Raw genomic sequence first — 19,551 nt, 5'->3', positions numbered from 1 at the left:
CACCCGTGGGCACTGCCGAGCGCTCCGGCTCTGCCAAGGCTGCGCACAAGGTCAGGGATGGACACACAGAACCTTTGGGGTGTGCCATGCCAGGGAAGGAGCAGTCCCAGAGCAGCGGTGCCCTCCTGGAGTTTTCCCAGCTCTGCCATTCAGTTTAGGAAATTGTTCTTCAGCACTGCAGTTCTCACGTGCCCAGCGAAGGGAGAGCTCCGTGTGTCCTGCCTCCCTCCCCTCCTCCCAGATCCATCCCCCGTGGTACAAACTCCAATCACAGAGCCTACATTCCCAAAGATCTGCTTTTCACTTGGTTACTTGCAGAGTGGGCAGGTCCTGGCACAGGTTCCCAGAGCTGGGGCTGCCCCTGGATCCCTGGCAGTGCCCAAGGCCAGGCTGGACACTGGGGCTGGAGCAGCCTGGGGCAGTGGGAGGTGTCCCTGCTGTGGCAGGGGTGGCACTGGGTGGGCTTTGAGGTCCCTCTAACCTAAACCCTTCCATGATCCCATGGCTAGCTGCTCACATGGGCTGTACTTTTGCCCAGCTTGCTCTGTAAGACCTGAGCTCCCTTGTACTGTGACTCAGCTTTGTGTCCTGTGAAAGCCTCACACTTCCAGCTTCCCAGAAAAAAAAACAGCACAGAGCACTGAAGTGATGCAAAAACAGGAGTGAGGAAACCTAGGCAGGGAGCACCCTGGGAATCCTGCTCAGGAATGAAGGAGCACACTCACAAGGCTGAGCTTAGCTCTGCACAGCCAGCCAGGATGGGGTGAAGGTTCTCAGCTGAGATAAAAGCACCTGGGGCATCTGTAAGGATGGAACTGAATGCTAGATGCAGAATCTGAGCCTGGCCCCACATGTGGAACAGATTTACAAGTCAAAATATGGTTACAAACACAGAAGTTTCACTGCTCCCTTCATTGGGCTTTAATGCAGCAAGCTCCCTTGCAATATTAATAAATTCATTAATATTTAACTTCGTGAGTGAAGACAACAAAAACCAAGTCTAGATACTAAATGTTTCTTACAGCCCAAATAATAGTATTACCAGATGTGTTCTACACCAAGTTTTTGGGAAGTTTTAAGCAATGTTGTGATGTTTCTTAGGGTTTTGGGAAACTAACTGATGTTTTTCCTAATTTCAGAAATTAAAACCTATGTTAATGTTATGCAAGTCAGTGAGATTAATTAACCTGGAGGAGTTTTTGCCAAGTACTCTGGATTGTGCAAGAATATTTGAAAATATCAGTGACATTTCCAGTATTCCTGAGTGTTTAAAACCTCACATCTGGTCCCCCCAGTCTGAACATGAAGCAGGGAGGGGAGCTGAAGTGATGCTATTGGGCAGCCACGTGTGCAGCTCAAAATGCAAATAATTAAGGAACTACTCCAGCAGAGGGATGAACGAGTGGATGTTAATTAGCTGAGGAGCTGGAGCAGCAGCTGGCCACTGCTCTGGGATTCTCCATGCAGAATCCAGCAGCCTGCCCCAGCAGCAGTGTGCTCTGCCCAGGGAGCAGATGGTGCTTCTGGAATTGCTGTACAGGGATCAGGGTCCTGAGGGCCCCTCTCACCTGCAAGGAGAGCTCTGCTCTCCTGCCACACAGATGGTCAGCAGAGACTCACTGTGGATACCAGGGAGGAGCTCTAGGTTAGAAACACAGAACTACTGAGGTAGGAAAAGCCTCTGAGCCCAGCAAGTCCAACGGTGCCCCAGCACTGCCAGGGCCACCACGGACCCTGTCCCAGGTGCCACAGGCTGTGGAATCCCTCAGGGAGGTGACTTCACCACTGCCCTGGGCAACCTGTGCCAGGGCTGGACAGCCCTTTTCAGGAAGTTTTCCCAATATCCAACCTAAATCTTCTCTGGCATAACTTGAGGCCATTTCCTGCTCTACCCCTCCTGGCAGGAGCTGTGCAGAGCCACAAGGTCCCCCCTGAGCCTCCTTTTCTCCAGGCTCAGCCCCTTCCCAGCTCCCTCAGGAATTCTCCAGCCCCTTCCCAGCTCCCTCAGGAATTCTCCAGCCCATTCCCAGCTCTGTTCCCTGCCCTAGACACACTCCAGCCCCTCCAGGTCTCTCCTGCAAGACCAGAACTGGGCACAGCCCTCGAGGTGTCACAGAGTGCCCAGCACAGGGGACAATCCCTGCCCCAGGGCTGTGCCCACCCTGGGGCTGGAGCCATTGGCTCTTGCCCACCTGGGCTCCTGGTATTCCCAGTGAACTGGATCAAACACTGCCTGTAGATCAAACATTCCTGTGTGTAAGATGGGCCCAGAACTAAGGATGTTTTGCAAAGGTTTAAAGCAGTCACATCCAACACAGATATGTTTACAAAGCCAGCATATAGCCAGCCTTACAAAAAGTATTGTTTTAATAAAAATAGAGCACATTCTTAAAATGAAAAGCAGACAGTCTTGCACACTAATGGTGGTAAAGGCAACTGAGTGCACAGCATCACTGTCCAGGCAGGCAGCACACGGCGGTGGCATTACGGGCGTGTGTTTAATAGTCACAAAAACAAGGGTTCTTCCAGAAGAGGTGCAAATCTGCCAAACTCAGACTAGAATTCAAACAAGAAACAAGGGTTGAAAGCCTTTTCGCCCCATCCTCAGTCTGAAATGTCAAGTGTCTCAAAGGAAAACACGCAGCCACTCAGGCAGAGCTCAGAAGAGCTTCTATAAGGCTTCACTCTCCAGCTTGCACGTTACTCCGACCACCCCCTTCCCAGGCACCAGCTAGCCTCCAAATTCCATGTCATCAACCCCCTTCAGTCACTGCTCTCCTTCTACCTGAGCCGGGGGCGCTGGCTTGCCGTTCAGGGCCATCTGCTGGGGTGGCAGGTGCCCTGGGGGTGGTACAGGTGTGGTCTTTAACTTCTTGGTGTCCACTTTTAAAGCGTGATCTTCCTCTTCCTCATCAGAGTCTTGCAAGCCATACTTGGAAAAGTGTGCTACCTGTGTTAAGGAGAAGGACAAACGTGTCACAGCTTGGAAGGGAAATTTCTGGAAGGCCTGAACACTGGGCAGGTGTAATTGTGCCCTATACAGGTGTCCTAACACACAACTCTTGGGACACCAGCAACAAATTCAGCCTCTCTACAGACCAAAACCAACTGCTCTAGGCAGGTCTGGGGCCACAGTTTTCACCACAGAACCTCAGACTGGTTTGGACTGGGAGGGACCTTAAAGCTCATTCATTCCATGGACAGGGGCACCTTCCAGCTTGCTCCAAGCCCCAGCCAACCCAACCCTGAACACTGCCAGGAAGGAGGAGCTGCTTTGGTGAGGACAGTTCTCACCAGAGGGACTCCAGACAGCTGTCCAAAATCAGAAATGCCTTGAGCTGGTGTAAGAGATGGTCCAAAGTTTCCTGCATTTGCCTCAGGACCATCACAAGGACCCTGCAGACCCCTGACAGGAGCTCTGGCCTGGCCGAGGTGGACGTGGACACTTGCCAAGTGACTGTTTGCAGGTGCACTCGCTGTGCGTCTACAGAACGCTGCATTCCAGCCGGCTGTGACAAGTGGTGGCTGGTCCCTGTACCTGGATGCCAGCACCTGCTTCACAGACCAAGGGGCTCTTGTCAATGGCCCAGCAATCTTGCCCACCTTCTGGCCAGATTCCACTCGCTTTGGCTAAAAACTATACGAACTATAACTTTTTGGGAAGACACCCCCATGGAGAACAGCGAATCCACGTGGCTGGACCATTGAGGATCTCATCTCTCCATTTGATAGCTATAACCCCCTTTCCCCTCCTTTCTCCCTATCCCTTATTTCCTTCCTGTCCCCTCTATCGCATTTGCTGCTGGCACTCTGTAACAGAGTGCATTTGCAGTGATTAAACTGCTGTTCCCCGCCGTTTGCACTTTTGGGATGTGTTACGGAGCCACCAGGACCCTGTGCCCAGCGATGGGGACGCTGCAGCCCGCAGCGCAGGGCAGCGCTGGGCTCACCTTGAAGACCCAGGAGCCGGTCTCGGGGCGGTACTCCTTGAAGCGCGCGCCCTGCTTGCGGGACACGGCCTCCAGCCGGCCCTCGTAGTCCATCTCCGCCAGCCGCTCGGGGCTCTTGATCAGGCACCGCGACGTCTTGTCCGTGGGCCACACGCCGTCCAGGGTCACCTCGGCCCGCCTGCAACAGGACAGGGGCTCACAGACGAGGGGCTGGGCAGCCTGGGCAGGGCAGCAGAGCACAGCCCCGGCCAGGGAATCGGCTCTTAAACCCAGCTTGTGCTTCAGGAACCTGGAAGCGACTCCCTGACACTGTCAACTGAATGCACCATTTGGATTTGTCTCTTGGTTGCAGCCTGCAAGCACGGCACTGTCAGGATTCTAACACTTACCTGTTTAACCCTTCCCCAATGGGAGGCTTTTTTTCATCGTCAGGGTAAACAATAACTTCTTTTCTCCGGATATGTACAATCTCATCCAGGTTTAGGTTTGTTAGATTTACTTCTCCTTCGAAGTAAATCGATCCATAACCTGCAAAACAACCCAAAAAGTCACAACTAAATTGTCTGTGAAAAGTCATGTGCCGGAGAGCCCACGTTCCTGCTGTGCTCCTCCTGTCCCTACCCAGCCCCATCTTGTCACCTGAGCAAAGTGACACATCCTTCCCCCTGAGAAAGCTCTGGAGGAGCATTATCAACTTTGACATCTATATCAAATGGCTGGGAGAGCTGGGAATGTTCAACCTGGAGAGGACAAGCTCCAGGGAGAGCTCAGAGCCCTGCCAGGGCCTGGAGGAGCTCCAGGAGAGCTGCAGAGGGACTGGGGACAGGGATGGAGGGACAGGAGCCAGGGAATGGCTCCCAGTGCCAGAGGGCAGGGCTGGGTGGGAGATTGGGAATTGTTCCCTGGCAGGGTGGGCAGGGCTGGGATGGAATTCCCAGAGCAGCTGGGGCTGCCCCTGGATCCCTGGCCAGGCTGGACACTGGGGCTTGGAGCAGCCTGGGACAGTGGGAGGTGTCCCTACCCATGGAATGAGATGAGGTTTAATGCCCTTCCCAAACCAAATCAGTCTGTGATACTGGGATTTATTTTATCCTAAAATCCTACAAAACTTTGATGCAAACTGCTGCCAAAGCAAGGGCACTGCTGACAGTCAGACTGAGGGTTTGGAGCTCGGGTTCTGCAGCTGTAGGATCTCTGGCTCAGGGTGAAGGCCCAGGCAGGCCGGGGGTCTCACCTGTGCGGCCGATGGTGAAGTCTGTCACGATACATTCTTTCCTGTCGTTGGTCAGCCGGGCCAGCTCCTCCAGGGTCGGGATGGTGTAGTAGCCAGCTCGTGTCAGGACAATCCCTGCAACACAACATTCCCTGAGAACAGGGCTGGCAGCAATGTATCAGCATTCTCAGACTGTTACACCATTTCTACTGCCAGCCTGAACAGCTGGAAGCCTCAGAGGAACTGAAAATCAGGGCACCCAAAGCCAACAGATACCACAACACCTTCATTCCACAGCTTCCAGAGCACATTTAAACCAACTGCTCTGGCAGGTTCTGCCCAGGCACCTGCCAGAGAGCAGCAGGTGTGCAAACATGAAGGGAAGAAGGTGCAGAGGGAGAAGAAAAATTGCAAATGCATCAACACCTGAAAGAAACACTCTCCCAGCTTTAGTAGCCTGGGGTCTTAGGCACTGCTGACCAAACTGCAGCTTTTTTTACATTTAACAGGCTCCAATTCTTCATCTGTTAATTTGTCTAATGATCTTCCTATTTCCCAAAAGCATTCTCCAGCTACAAAATGTCTAGACACATTTCATTTGCACATGTCACCTGCCAGTTCCATCACACACCACACAAGTATTACCTGGAAGGATTAACAATCATTTTCCTTTACCCTCTCAAGTTTAAATAACTCCAACACACGTGATATAAAACTGGGGGATAAAATTAAAATGCTCATTGACTCGGCAGATAAAATTTCTGCACTAGGTAAGAAAAGCAAGGTTTGGATTCTGGTAGAAGGAGGGGAAAAAAGCAAAAACTGAGGGTGTCAAAAGAGCAGAAAACTCTGCGTGCAATGCCTCACCTGCAGGATGCAGCTGGGCCCCAGGCTCGACCTCCTTGTCCCACTCCTCCTGCAGGGAATCCTCCTGGAAGGAGGCGTCCTCGCTGCTGCCCTCCAGCCCGTTGCGCAGCGCCGCGCGCATGTTCAGCGCCACGATGGTGTCGTCCACGCTCGAGTGGGACTTGTGCCCGCTGCCCTCCAGGCTCTGCGGGATGGGCTTGGCTATGGGGTTGGTGTAAAACCTGGTCACCTCGTGGGCCTCCTCCTCCTCCTCCCGCTCCCCGTCCGGCCTGTGGTTCTCCTCGGGAGGCACCGACAGGAAGAACCTGTGCAGAGGAAGGACTGTGTGAATTACTTTGTTCCAAGGGACTTACGCCAACATTCCTGTGCAGGGACAGGGACCGGACTTGGGTGATCCCCGTGAGTCTCTCCCTGCTCACAAGACTCTGATTCTATGATTAAAAGTCTGCTCTTTCCACACAAAGAGCAAACAGGACCACACAACTGCAGTGTCAGCGATTACCCCGCTTCCCTCTGCTCCTGCCTGACCGCCTGTGCCACTGAGGCTCCTACTACAGCAAGGACAGTGGTGAGACTGAACAGTCCCCACATGCTGGGAGCTAAGGCACGTGCCCTGCGCAGAGCTGAGCGGAACAGGGAGCTCAGGCTGGAGAGACGCCTCAAAAGGGGGTGTAACAGCAATACCCACAGGGCCTGGGTGACCTCACTGCCACAGCAGCTCTTATTTTAGTAGCTTTCAATAAAATCAACATGGTGAGCTGGGCAGGCTTTTTCCAGACTCTGATTAAAAGAAAACCAAAGCAAAAATCAGAGGTCAACTGAAATATGGCCACAGGCTTTTTAGAGGAGGTTGGAATTCTGGCTTTTGCAGGGGAGAGATGTAGCCTTAGAGGTTCCTCACTGTAATCTGTACAAAACACATATATAGCAAATAGAAATATGAGACATGAAGATCAGTGGAGCTCCCTTGTAATTCCCACGTCACTGAGGACTGACCAGCAGAGGTTCTTCTCCCCTCAGAGTCAGGTTTAGCGCTTCTCCCAAGGAATATCCTGGTTTCTTGTTACAGGGAAGGAAGAGAGACTCGTCCAGAACAAAAGTCCCTGCTCTCTGACCCAGATTTTGGGTAGGGTGAGCTGGCAGTGCCCACAGAGGAAGAACACTGGTTAGTGCAGGAGGAAATGCATCTCCCAGCAGGTCAGCTGCTCTCAAGGAACAGTGAAGTGACATCCCTGCGAAGGGGCTGCTGTAGAGCAGTAATTTAGGGACAGGCAGAACCAGTCTGCATTTCTGAGGACACAGCCCTGCAGGGTGACTCGCTCACCTGTCCCCATTCTCTGGGTACTCCGACGGCGACGCCAGGTCCTCATTCTCTCGGCTCACGGGGGAGAACAGGTTGCTGCTGCTGAGGTTCTTCAGAACCAGCTTCTTGATGCTCTTCCTAAAACACAACACAGCAAGGAAGGGAAATTTGGATCTATCCACTGCATACATGTATATTTCATACTTAATTCAGATGCTCCAAGGACCACGAACCAGCTCTAAGAGCTGTTCCCACACCCCAGACATATCATGTCTCCTGTAAGAGATCCTAAAGTTGTTTTGGGAATTCTACTCAAGGCCTTGTTTTACATAGAGGTGTAAAAACCAGAAGTCAGTGAACGGCTCAAAGCCCAAGTTCAGCAAACCACAGTCTGTTTCCTAAATCAGCTTTTCTAGAAGCACAGAAGGTCTGGCCCACAGATGCAGGTTCATTTTACAGCAGGGTCACCTTAATCTTTTAGCTCTTTGTTTCTACTCAACTCCAAACCTTTCCAAAGCCTTTTATATGTGACTGCCACTGATGTACCTAAAAACTGAACCCAAAACTTCACTTAGGCAGATACATTATTTATTTCTCACAGAAACATCTGTGGCTCTGAAATAGAACCAGAGCTGGCATAAAACCACCAGAAATCTGCCTCCATACTTAGGGCATGAGCAAACCTAGTATTGTTGACGCTCCCAGTTCAGGAGCAGGAAGTACTACCCTGTGCAAGCCTTCCTTGTAAGAATTCCTCAATGACTTCATAGGAGCTTTGCTCCCATCATGGGCTGACTTCATTTTACAGCTTATTTAGCCTTAACAGTCTAGACTGAACCTTTTCCCCTCCTCTACAGAAAACAGTTCCAGTGAAGTCTTACAGACAACTTGTCATTGTTCTTCCAATCTGAACCAGGGCACAAAATCCTGAGATTTGGGGTAATACACAGGAGTTTCCAGAGGATTCTCACAGAGACAAAAGAGAAGCTCACTTTGGCATGAAGGCTCCATTGGACAGGGAGGGCTCATCATCATCCAGCCCATCAAAGAGCTGGGACTTGGCCGAGCCCGCCGACTGCAGGGCCTTGGGCCGCACTCTGGTCGCGGGGCGTGGGGTCAGCTTGTAGTGGGTGGGGGTCGTCAGGGCCTTCTGGGCTGCTGGGTTGGTTGGCTTCAGCCTCTGGAACAGAAAGATGGACAGTTGGACATCTCAGGCACGGGGACAGAGCTTTAGGGTGCTCCAGCCCAGGCCCCTGAAAGGCAAAGGGGGTGGTAAGTAAAGGGAAGCAGTAATTGCACCCAGGTTAGGGGGCTCCACGCACAGCCCCAGCCACCATCCTGGATCCATGGGCACCCCGGGGCTCCAGCTGCCAGGCAGGGCTCACCTCCAGCCCCTGGCATCTGCCCAGGGGCAGCAGACACCCAGAACCTCCCCTATCACCTCAAAAGCCTGGGAAGCGCTTGTTTTGTCATCTTTTGAACAAAGCAACAGGGAAAGGTTTATCAGAGACTCCTAGGAATGTCCTAAGCAAAGCACTACAATTATTTTCCAAGCATTAACAACGATCCATCTTTATTCCCAATCAGCAGCTGGGAGCACAGGAACTCCATAGCAGGAAATCCTGGAATGCTTTGGGCTGGAAAGTACCTTAAAAGATCATGCATTTCCAACGCCCCTGCCATGGGCAGGGAGCTTTCCACTGGAATAAAATGAAACCCTCTGTGTCCTGGAGGGTAAAAAGCCACTGCACCACTGGCAGAGCACAGAGAGCAACCTACTTGGCTGCTCAGTGTGCCCTGAAGTGAGGACTGCACACAGAGCAAAGCAATTCCTACTGTCACCCATAAAATGAGCTCAGTGCTGACAGGCACTTACCTCTTCCTTCTTCTTCGGGTCTGACATGGGGTTTCTGAAGAGAGGGGAGTCCCCAAAGGGTGAGTAGGTCAGGCTGTTGAGGTGCTGCTGCAGGACAGCTTGCTGGGCTGCAGAGGCGTTGGGGTCTGTCAGAGCTACAAAAGGAGCAGCATTTCAGTTTTAGAGCTCTGGGAACAGAACCAGGGCAGGGAGAAACACAGCAGCTCCCAGAGTATCTCCTTACTCCATCAGAGTGTGCAACCATATTCAGAGTTCTCATGGGTGAAAAGCTGAGGGCAGAATTTTGACATTACTGCTACCACAACCATACAGCTCTAGAGTCCCCTCTGCAATGGATTCGAAATATTGTCTCTCTGTCTTAAAGCATTTTATCTTAATTCCTATTAAAATGCTCTAAGACTTCACCCCATGAAACATTCAAGCCACCAAAAGCAGCTTAATTATAATTCCAACAAAAACAGGGTGGGATGCAGGCATTCCCAAAGAACAAAAAAAACACTTTCAGAAGAACAGCTTACTGTCAGGGTCTGCAGGAAGTCAGGAGAGCTGGAGACAACTGGGTCTTACTTTTGTCCCAAAGGCACAGCATTCCTGTTAATAAAGGCCCTCTAGGCCTCGCCTATCTGGAAGCACTGAAAAATCCAACTTTGCACTTCCCTTACTTTTCTCTGTGCACATCTATTCTTGCTGCTCCAAATTCAATTTGGGAAACGTTACTAATCTTCAAGACAATGCTCTAAAATAGGTGTAATTATTGGGCACACAAAGCAACTTGGAATTCCTTTAAAAATATCCATATAACTAGCAGGAAAAGGGTCATTCACACAGTCTGCACTGTGACTGAGAACAGAAGCGGCCCGAGGAGATGTTTTGTGGTTCCAAACCCTTTGGGAGGGGTGTGCTCCTGCCTTCAGGCCCATGGGAACAAGGCAGCAAGCAGCAGGCTGATGGACACTCACCTACAGCCGGCTGAGGGGCCCCGAAGCCCAGGGTGGCCGTGGATGTGTTGAATCCTGGGGCTCCGAAGGCCCCCGTTCCCAGCGTTCCCCCCAGCTTCGGCTGCGTGTTTCCAAACAAGGACGTCTGTCCTGCCCCCAGAGCTGTGACACGAGAGGTGGCTGTCAGTTACTACAGGACTGACAAGGTCACGGGCACAACAAACAATCAGTTCCTTACTGGACTGCATGAAACGCTCTCCATGCCCATGGACGCTGCAGGCAGCAGAGGCTCTGAGCACAGAGCACCTCCCCAGCCCCACCAGTGCTGCCCAGTTTCTGTCAGGCCACTTGGCACTGTGCTAAGAAGCTCCCCTTGGAGCTCCCCTGAGCCATCCTGGCTTGAAGCTGAAGCATGCTCCACCCAGCCTTTTCTAACTCAGCTACAGGCAAGGCTCAGGCTGGACCAGCACTGCAGCCTGAGGGCTGGAGCTGCCAGGAATGAGCTGGGAAACTACTTACCTGTTCCAAACCCTGTTCCAAGTCCAGTGCCCAGAGTCCCAGTCGCAGGCTTATTTCCAAACAAGCTATTTCCAGCAGTGTTGGCACCAAAACCTTCAACAACAGAACGAGCAGCTCATTAGACATGAAATGAAAACCATGTATTTAAATAAATACGCCTCAGAGGGTTGAAGAGCCCTGCCAAAGTCAAATTTCTCACTGTTTCCAGCAGCGCAGGTTAAACTGACAGGTTAATCAGCAAGAAGGAACTTCACTGTCAATAAACACATTTTAGTTATAAATACAGCATTAAAGCAGCACAGAAAAATGTTGGTCTGCCTTCTTAAGCTTTTCAGTTCATTACAAACCTCAGTTTCCCAGAAAGGCAGAGCTGACATGATGCTGTTCTATCTGGTAATGGAGTAAAACATGCTGGAGTTTTTTGAGTGCCTGGAGGGAACAAGCCTCATTTCATCCTTTTTATGCCACACACATTTTTCTGACCCTCACCACAGAGCAGGTGGGAGCTCAGATCTGCACAGTTCAAGGGCACAGCTAGAGCTGGAACAAGGCCACCCCAAATCCACCATGAGCTCAGTTCTACTGCAGATGCTGACCCCATCCCATGCTTGGTTAGTACCCAAAGCCAGGATTAAACTGAAAAACTGCAGGTGTACATCAACTCCTTGGAATCCAGCTCCATTCCTCCTATAAACTGCTACGCAGGCAAACCAAAACCACATACTGCAAAGGCTGGTTTCCACAAACACTGCCAACACACTGTGGGGCCATGGAGATCCTGAGCAGCAGAACAAGAACTCAAAAGCACTTTCACACCCCTGGGAGGTTTGCCCAGGACTGCTCACCACAGTCAAATCCTGCCTGCCAAGGTGCTGCCCTGGTTCAGAGCACTGAGAACTGCTCAGAGCTTCATTTGGAAGTTTAAAATTCTCAGCATCCAGGATTCCAACAGGGAAGGGCCTAAAAGATCAGCCAGTTCCCTTGAGTTCCTCCCTGTCTATATGGGCAGGCTGACACAGCAGGCCCCCACTGCTTTAAGTAAGCAACACAAAACAGCACTGCAGAACAGGGATGGCAGGGTCCAACCCCCTACTGCTCACTCTCAGACACAGTTTTGTTGCTCTGAAATCCAGAATTAAAAAGGCAGGAGAGATTTCAGAGTCCCGTGAAAGAAGCTGCCACTCCCTTCAGCCACCCCTACACATTCCTCCTGCTCAGTCACACCCACGCAACATCAGTTCTCACATCAGAGGCCACCAGGAGCACAACACCAGCTCCTCAGGACCTTGGGCCTTCACACCAGCAAGGACAACAACAGCCACCAGCTAAACTGGAGCTGAGTCAATTCACCTTCACTGTAGTGCACATCTCCTGACACCTGCCCAGGCATCACTGGTTTTACCCCAATTCTCCCAGTGCTGCTGTGCTAACACAGGGTGTTCACAGCCTCCTAACAAACCCCTAAATCCTTGATTTCAGGAGTTTTCAACCACAGAATTACAGCATGGTTGCACTTGGAAGGGACCTCTGAGACCACCAGCCCACCCCTGCCCAGGCAGGGCCCTGCAGCAGCGACACAGGAAGGTGCCCAGGGGGTTTGGGAGGTCTCCAGAGAGGGAGACTCCAGCCCCTGCCTGGGCAGCTCTTCCAGGGCTCTGCCCCTCCAGGGAAGGAAGTTCTTCCTCGGGCTGGGCTGGAACTGTTGTGGTTTAGTTCCTGGCCACTGCTCCTTGTCCTGCCACCGGCACCATCCTGGCACCCCTGGGGAGATGTGGATGGATGGATGGAGGGGCCATTTGTGCCCACGGAGGGACCATTTACACGGATTGACGGGTCCCCTCTCAGCCTTCCCTTCTCCAGGCTGACCACCCCAGCTCCCACAGCCTCTCCTCACCAGAGATGCTCCAGACCCCAAATCACCTCTCTGGCCTTCCCTGGAGCCTCTCCAGCAGCTCCTGGTTTTCCTTGAACTGTGGAGCCCAGAACCGAACGGGACACTCCAGATGAGCCTCCCTGGAGCTGAGCAGAGCGGGAGGATTCCCTCCCTGACCTGCTGGGAATGCCCTTCCCAATGCTCCCCTGCATCCCAGGGGCTCTCCTGGCCATTCCAGGCTGAAAATTCCCTTAACTCACGGAAACAATGGCACTTGATCATCTACCTCCCGAGTCAGGGACCCCCACCAAGAGCAAAGGCACAGCCCAGCACAGTCCTGTGTGCCAGGACCACTGCTCACCAGACAATTCCAACACTACAGTACTCAGCATGTGCTCTCCACAATGGTGTGCTACACACAGTACAGATTTAAATGATGGAAACCACACTTCTTTTCCCTGTCCCCAAACTGGAAGGGTTTGTAGGGGTTCCTAAACTCAGAGCAGGTTTCTTACCGAAGAGGCCCCCACCCGTGGTGGTACCGAACGAGGGAGCGCTGGTCGTGGTGGCTCCAAATCCAGCAGGCTTGTTCCCAAACAGGGTCTGAAAGGAAAACAACAGGAATTTGGAAACCTGGAATGCTGATACCACAGGAATTGTATTGGTGTTTGGCTGAGGCAAGGAAGCAGAATCAAAGCCAAGCACAGCTGAGCCCCCCCAGGTCGCCCTCCCATGAGTGCGGTTATCCCAAGCCACCTGCAAGGTCCCCCAAAAGCAGCTCTTAGGGTCAGACTCAAGGTGCTTTAAGGCACATTTCCAGTCTCAGTGATCCTGTGATTTTTGCTCCACCAGAACCTTTAAAATGACTGAATATCAAAAACCAAGTTTGGTTTTGGTCCATCACAACTTATCACCTGTATTTCCAACCCTGTGCTGAGGCACCCCAGGCACTGAGAACCTCAGTATCTCCTGCTGCTTTTATCACTCCACACATCATTTGTTCAAAAAAATGACTCTACTACACCTGTTTATCCTCCAGTTTACAGCAAACCACCTGACTTTTTTATCTCAGACATCCTAATTCCTAAGCTGACATAGCTTCTGTGCAGTCAGCACCCTGGAAGAGGGCTCTGCTTGATTTTCTCTCTTTATTACGGAGGCAGAGACATACCGAACCACCAACACCAAATCCCGTGTTGGCTTGTCCAAAAAGGCCAGTTCCCGTTCCAAATCCAGTCCCAGCATTTGTATTGGCAGCTGTCCCAAAAAGGCCTCCAGGCTGCGAGGGCTGGGTGACCCCAAAGAGACCCTACAAAAAGGAACCAGGTTAAGGTAATGCTCCCAGGCTTTTCCACGTCCAGCACCGGCAACAACAGATCCAGCAGGCAAAATCAGGCAATAAAACAAGGCTGCATTTGCCCTCGTGCTGGGGGAAGAGGAGGGGTGAAGAGCATTCCAGAAGCTTTAGTCCTCCTCCAAGAAATTAGTTACTAACAGGAAATAAAAAAAAAACACAAACCAAAAATTTATGCTCCAGGATTTAAAGGATATTGAAATTTTCTCATTGCTTTGAGCAAGGGAGATGGAAAAGAAACATTTCACAGGGTTTTCTGGGAGAAGCCACAAGAAATTCACAAAGAACATGGGATATTTGGAGCCAAAGCCTCTAGTTATACGACAAGTTACAACTACATAGAATCTTTCTGTTGCAAAAGCCCCTAAATGTTGCTCATTTGTCACCAGAAAGCCCAGGATTTGAATTCCCACAGAAGGTTGATAGTGGAATGACATTATCTGTGTGGAAATGATCGGAAGCACAGGAGCTGCTGGAGAGCAGCTGCTTGAGTGGGTACACGATTTGTGAACAGCTGACTGCTCTCCAATTGTCGGGAACAAAGCTGACTGCCAGAGGCTCCTCGCTCCATCGTGCCCTGTTTTTACCCCGCTGTAGTGGAACATGAGGCACATGCCAGTGCTGCAGCCCGCTGCCAGCCCCTCTTACCATGGTGCTGGTGTTGGGCTGGCCCAGAGTGCTGGTGCCCCCGAAGGAGAAGCCGGTGTTCTGCGTGGTGGTGGCCTGGCCGAAGGGTTTGTTGAACAGACTCGTGGTCTGGGACTGCTGCCCAAAGAGCCCCCCGGTGGTGCCCGTGCCAAAGCCGGTCGTACCTGGGACACCAACAGCAGTCAGAGACCCAGCCCGGCAGATCCACACAGGAAAAAGGGTCACAGAATAGCCTGAGCTGGAGGGACCCCCCAGTGCCACCCTGCCCTGCCCAGACCCCACCAGCCCCACCCTGGGCATCCCTGGCAGCGCTGGCCAAAGGCTCCTGCAGCTCTGGCAGCCTCGGGGCCGTGCCCATTCCCTGGGCAGTGCCAGCACCTCTGGGGAAGAGCCTTTCCCTGATTCCAGCCTGAGCTGCCCTGGCCCAGCCCCAGGCGCTCCCTGGTGCTCTCTGCACATCCAACAACCATTTCCCTTCCTACAGCCTGGAGGATTTGGATCTGTTTCCAGTCAAATTCCACAAACACAAATATCCATTACCTAAGGAAAAATCCATCCCTGGCAGGGTGGGCAGCCCTGGCACAGGTGCCCAGAGCAGCTGTGGCTGCCCCTGGATCCCTGGCAGTGCCCAAGGCCAGGCTGGACACTGGAGCTGGAGCAGCCTGGGACAGTGGGAGGTGTCCCTGCCATGGCAGGGGTGGCACTGGGTAGGCTTCAAGGCCCCTTCTAACCCAAACCATTCTAGGATTCCATGATCTACTTACTTTTTTTTGTTTGCACCAAAACCTAATAAAAATCCAACTGCTGTTTAAACTTTTCCAAGAGAAACCAAGAAAACAGATTTCTATGGCAAGGAGCTTCACCAGTGAATGCTGGCAATACAACCAGCACAACTCTGAGCTCACAGCAGTGTTTCAACATTTTGCATAGAATTCTAAATGGTTCAACAGATTACTTGCACATGCACTCACAGAACACCAGGGCCAGGCAGTACTTACTGGTTCCAAAAGCAGTTTTATTCTGTCCATAGGAGAAGCCTGTATTGGTAGTGGAAGAGCCAAACAGTCCTGTGGCTGTGCTGGACGTGGCAGTGGAAGAGCCAAACAAGCCAGCAGTTGCTCCTGCTCCGACAGGATTCGTGGGCCCTTTCCTATTTGCCTGGTAGTCTTCCAAACGGAGTTCCTAGAGCAAAATCCAGCTCTTTTTACACTGGGAAATGGCAGGCAAGTGTCCTTACCGCACTCACACAGCACACCATCTTCACCATGATAAAGGCTCAAGAAAAGATGCAACACCCACATTTTTAAAAATAAGGACACCAAAAACAGGACCTGAACTTAGACCCATGTTTGGACTTAAATTTGACATCCCAGAGCCTTTTCAGATATTTTATAAACTATCTGTTCAAAACCAGCCCAAAACCAGCCCAAAAGGGAAGACCCAGGATAAATCCTTGGGAACACTAGTTTATATCAAAAAGCTGAGCTCTGCCTGGGATCCTGCTGTTATCTCAGCAGAGCAGGGCTGTTCCAAATAGGATCTCATGTCCTTCTGACAAGATGGAATTTCAGCAATTCCAGACCTGCATTAAGCACTTAAACCCACCTGCAATTAACATGGCGTTGCATGAACTGTTTTACTTGACAATGTCTCTCATGTGTGATGCAGACACTGACGGTTCATTAATATTTTTGCATTAATGAGCACAGACAGTAACTGTGGCCCAGAAAGCCCGAGGTAAGGCTGTGTCCCCTGCACTGACCTCGAGGGACTTGCTCTCGTACTCCTTCATGGCAGTGATGCACTGGTGCTTGGTGTTGATGTTGGTGCTGACGCCGGACTTCACCATGGTGTCGGTGCCGGTTGGGGGCTGCCAGGAAGGGAGGAAGGGCCAGGTTAAAATCCAGCCAGACTTGAGGGAACACAGCCAGAACTCCCTGCAGATCCTGGGAAATCCTACACCGAGTACAGACCTGCAGCTCTGTGTGACTGCCCTGCTTGGGCAAGACCCCACCTGCAGAGCCTGCAGCCCTGGGGCCCATGACCAGGAGGATGTGGAGTTCCAGGAGTGAGTGCAGAGGAGGCCATGGAGCTGCTCCAGGGCTGGAGCCCCTCTGCAGCCAGGCTGGGAGAGCTGGGGAGGCTCTCCTGGAGAGGAGAAGCTCCAGGGAGAGCTCAGAGCCCTGCCAGGGCCTGGAGGGGCTCCAGGAGAGCTGCAGAGGGACTGGGGACAGGGATGGAGGGACAGGAGCCAGAGAATGGCTCCCACTGCCAGAGGGCAGGGCTGGGTGGGAGATTGGGAATTGGGAATTGTTCCCTGGCAGGGTGGGCAGGGCTGGGATGGAATTCCCAGATTCCCCTGGATCCCTGGCAGTGCCCAAGGCCAGGTTGGACACTGGGGCTGGAGCAGCCTGGGACAGTGGGAGGTGTCCCTGCCATGGCAGGGGTGGCACTGGGTGGGATTAAGGGCCCCTCCCAACCCAAGCCTTGTGTGGTTGCATGGTTTTATGATTCCATCATTATTTGTACAGCTGAGACCTCACCCAGGTGTGTTTAATGATTACCAACATTGGAATTACCCACAGGAGCACTCAAAACAACTCCCAGCAATTCTGCTTTCAGTTTCACTTTAAAAGCAGCTTACCTCAGCTTCTGACATAAATCCTGGAGCTCTGCATGAATTTCACTATCCCCCCTCTTTTTAACAGTGCTATGGAAGTACAAATCAGCAGCACTGCAAGAGCCCAGGCAGCAGCACAGCTCTGCCCCCAAAGCCTCAGTCTTACATCAGCTCAGTCCAAAAATGAAGAGGGATGAGATCTGCACGAACAAGTTTTTGGGGAACAGAGTCCCTCCTCCAGCAGGCCCCAGGTAGCCCAGTTCCTCAAGGCCTGTCTGCTGGCCACCCTCCAGGTCCAACTGCCACAGAACTTTGCAGCAGTTACTGCATCCTGTCTTAAAGGGGACTCGTCCAGAGGAGGCAGGACACCACTCCTCTCCTTCCAGGGCCCATTGCCAGAGCCAGGAAAGCTGTGCTGATTCTGACCCATCCCAAGATGTCTCTAACCCTTACTGCTGCCAGCTTTTGCCACATATCACCTTGAATTCCCAGCACTTGCTGGGAAGGCTCAGCTTTAGGAGCTCCTTTACTCCTTCAGCGTTGGCTCTACGCCCAGCAAGCCTGAAATTCTACAGTGTTTGAGAAGGGATGTTTTCCAATCGGTTCAGAGCACTTGCACATGAACTCATTTTTTCACCTCAGTGACCAAGACACCACTGAATAACTGCAAAATGAATACTTCCTCCAGTGCACGGGCTGGACTAAGAAGAAAGAGCAGAACTTACATTAAATTTTATAGTCGTGCCAGTTGGAGCAGCAGTAAAGCTGGTTGGGCCAAAGAGAGAGCCAGATGTGCTCCCAAAGGGGTTGGAAGTGGTGTTGGTGGTCCCAAAGAGCCCTCCACTGCTGGTGCTCGTACCAAAGTCTGAATAAAGCATAGAAAAATAACAACATCAGTATTAAAACAAACCCGGATTAAGTATTTAAAAACTTACACCCTAATACTTTATTCAAATTAGAAACTAGTTTGAAAATGGAAAAAACAGCTTGGAAAAATAATCTGACAGCAAAGCTGGAAGCTGATGGTGCTGCTAATGCACTTCTCTGCTGCAGAAGTGTCCTTAAATCAGCACCTCAGAAATTCCAGACAAACCATAGCAGCCAGTTTCCTTCTACTCCCAATAAATAGGAAGAAAATAATCCAGAAACTTTATTATAAAGAGAATCAGTGAGTCTCCTTTTCTTTGTTCAGAGGGGGCTGCAAGCAGTTGCTTTTGCCTCACAAAATTACAGAAGAGTTTAACAGCATTCCCTATCTTCTGCCACAGACAAACCCACTGTAACTGCTCTGCCACAGGATAAAAACCTGAAATCAAATAGCACCAAAACAGTATTCAGGATAAAAATTTCCAGCCAAACACTTTGGCAATTTATTTTAAAATGTAGAGCTGAAATCATAGCCACGGATTCAGGAGCATGTGAGCTCCCCCCCAGCTGCTGTGGGGACAGGAATGTCACTGTATCCTCCAGGAGAAACCCCCCAGCCCCACCCTGAGCCCTGTCCCAGCCCCCAGGTACACGCAGCTCCCACTGCTCTCCCACCCAGCCGCAGAGGGGAACCAGCTTCACTCACTTCCAAAACCAGCTGGTTTGTTCTGGGCAAAGGCATTACTCTGGGATGAGAAGAGGCTTCCACCAGTGCTGGTGGTTCCAAAGAGGCTGTTGGATGTGCCAGTGGATGTTCCAAAGCCAAAGCCAGTGCTGGTGGAGGAGGTGGCTGGTTGGTTGAACGTGGTGGACCCAAACAGCCCTCCTGCAGACAGAAACAGGCTGTTAGTCCTTCACAGCCTCCTCTGCTTGGGAGCTGTGACAGGTTCGTGCTCTCCCGGGCTTGGGAGGGCGTTTTTTGGTTGTTTGTGTTGGCGATTGCTTGGTTTGGGGATTGTCCCTCTGTCCCTCCCTCCCCCAGCCAGCCCGGCAGTACCTGGCTTTGTCTGCGTGCTCCCGAACAGGCTGCCCGTGTTGTTGCTGGAGCCGAAGGCCGAGGTCCCGAAGGCCCCTCCGCTGGTCGTCCCAAAGCCAGCATCTGCAAGCACAGCCCGGTGAGCCCCTCGGGCTGCAGCTCCCCATACAGCCCCAGAACACACACTGCTCCCTTCCAAGCTTCCCAACAAACCCCCCGTGGATCTGTCCCAGCCCCAAACACCCCAGCGGCACCGCCTCCCCTAAGCACTGCATTTTCCACTCTTCCCATTGAAGGAATTTCCACAGCAGACACGGAGCCCCGGTTGTCTGCCCAAACTGAAACCTTGGTTGGGGTGAAGCCTCAGGCTCCTGAACCTCCTCCAAGCCAGCTGGAGCATCCAGCAGCTCCCTAATTCCATCCCACGTGGGATCACCACCTCCACGTGACTCTCTGAGCTGCACTCCAGGGAAAGACACCTCATTAA

The 19,551-nt window shown here is 51.9% G+C and overlaps 1 protein-coding gene across 3 annotated transcripts in view; it reads right to left on the bottom strand.

The window, feature by feature from the left end:
- The window catches only part of NUP98 (nucleoporin 98 and 96 precursor), a 34,935-nt gene that overhangs the window by 11,343 nt on the left and 4,041 nt on the right, over window positions 1-19,551 (bottom strand). For all 3 annotated transcript variants that reach the window (XM_030284675.4, XM_072936340.1, XM_032751637.3), the window contains exons 3-20: window positions 19,086-19,187; window positions 18,735-18,914; window positions 17,887-18,026; window positions 16,304-16,411; window positions 15,540-15,723; window positions 14,542-14,705; window positions 13,711-13,848; window positions 13,055-13,142; window positions 10,667-10,759; window positions 10,169-10,309; window positions 9,210-9,343; window positions 8,326-8,513; window positions 7,355-7,471; window positions 6,031-6,335; window positions 5,185-5,298; window positions 4,340-4,478; window positions 3,951-4,128; window positions 2,786-2,950 (exon numbers count right to left, since the gene is read on the bottom strand). In XM_030284675.4, the coding sequence (XP_030140535.4) occupies window positions 2,786-2,950; window positions 3,951-4,128; window positions 4,340-4,478; window positions 5,185-5,298; window positions 6,031-6,335; window positions 7,355-7,471; window positions 8,326-8,513; window positions 9,210-9,343; window positions 10,169-10,309; window positions 10,667-10,759; window positions 13,055-13,142; window positions 13,711-13,848; window positions 14,542-14,705; window positions 15,540-15,723; window positions 16,304-16,411; window positions 17,887-18,026; window positions 18,735-18,914; window positions 19,086-19,187 (2,678 nt within the window). The remainder of the gene's footprint in view (window positions 1-2,785; window positions 2,951-3,950; window positions 4,129-4,339; window positions 4,479-5,184; window positions 5,299-6,030; window positions 6,336-7,354; window positions 7,472-8,325; window positions 8,514-9,209; window positions 9,344-10,168; window positions 10,310-10,666; window positions 10,760-13,054; window positions 13,143-13,710; window positions 13,849-14,541; window positions 14,706-15,539; window positions 15,724-16,303; window positions 16,412-17,886; window positions 18,027-18,734; window positions 18,915-19,085; window positions 19,188-19,551) is intronic.

The sequence above is a fragment of the Taeniopygia guttata genome, chromosome 1 (genome assembly GCF_048771995.1).
Source record: "Taeniopygia guttata chromosome 1, bTaeGut7.mat, whole genome shotgun sequence".
NCBI lineage: Eukaryota > Metazoa > Chordata > Aves > Passeriformes > Estrildidae > Taeniopygia > Taeniopygia guttata.
This window is presented reverse-complemented; position numbering and strand designations above follow the sequence as displayed.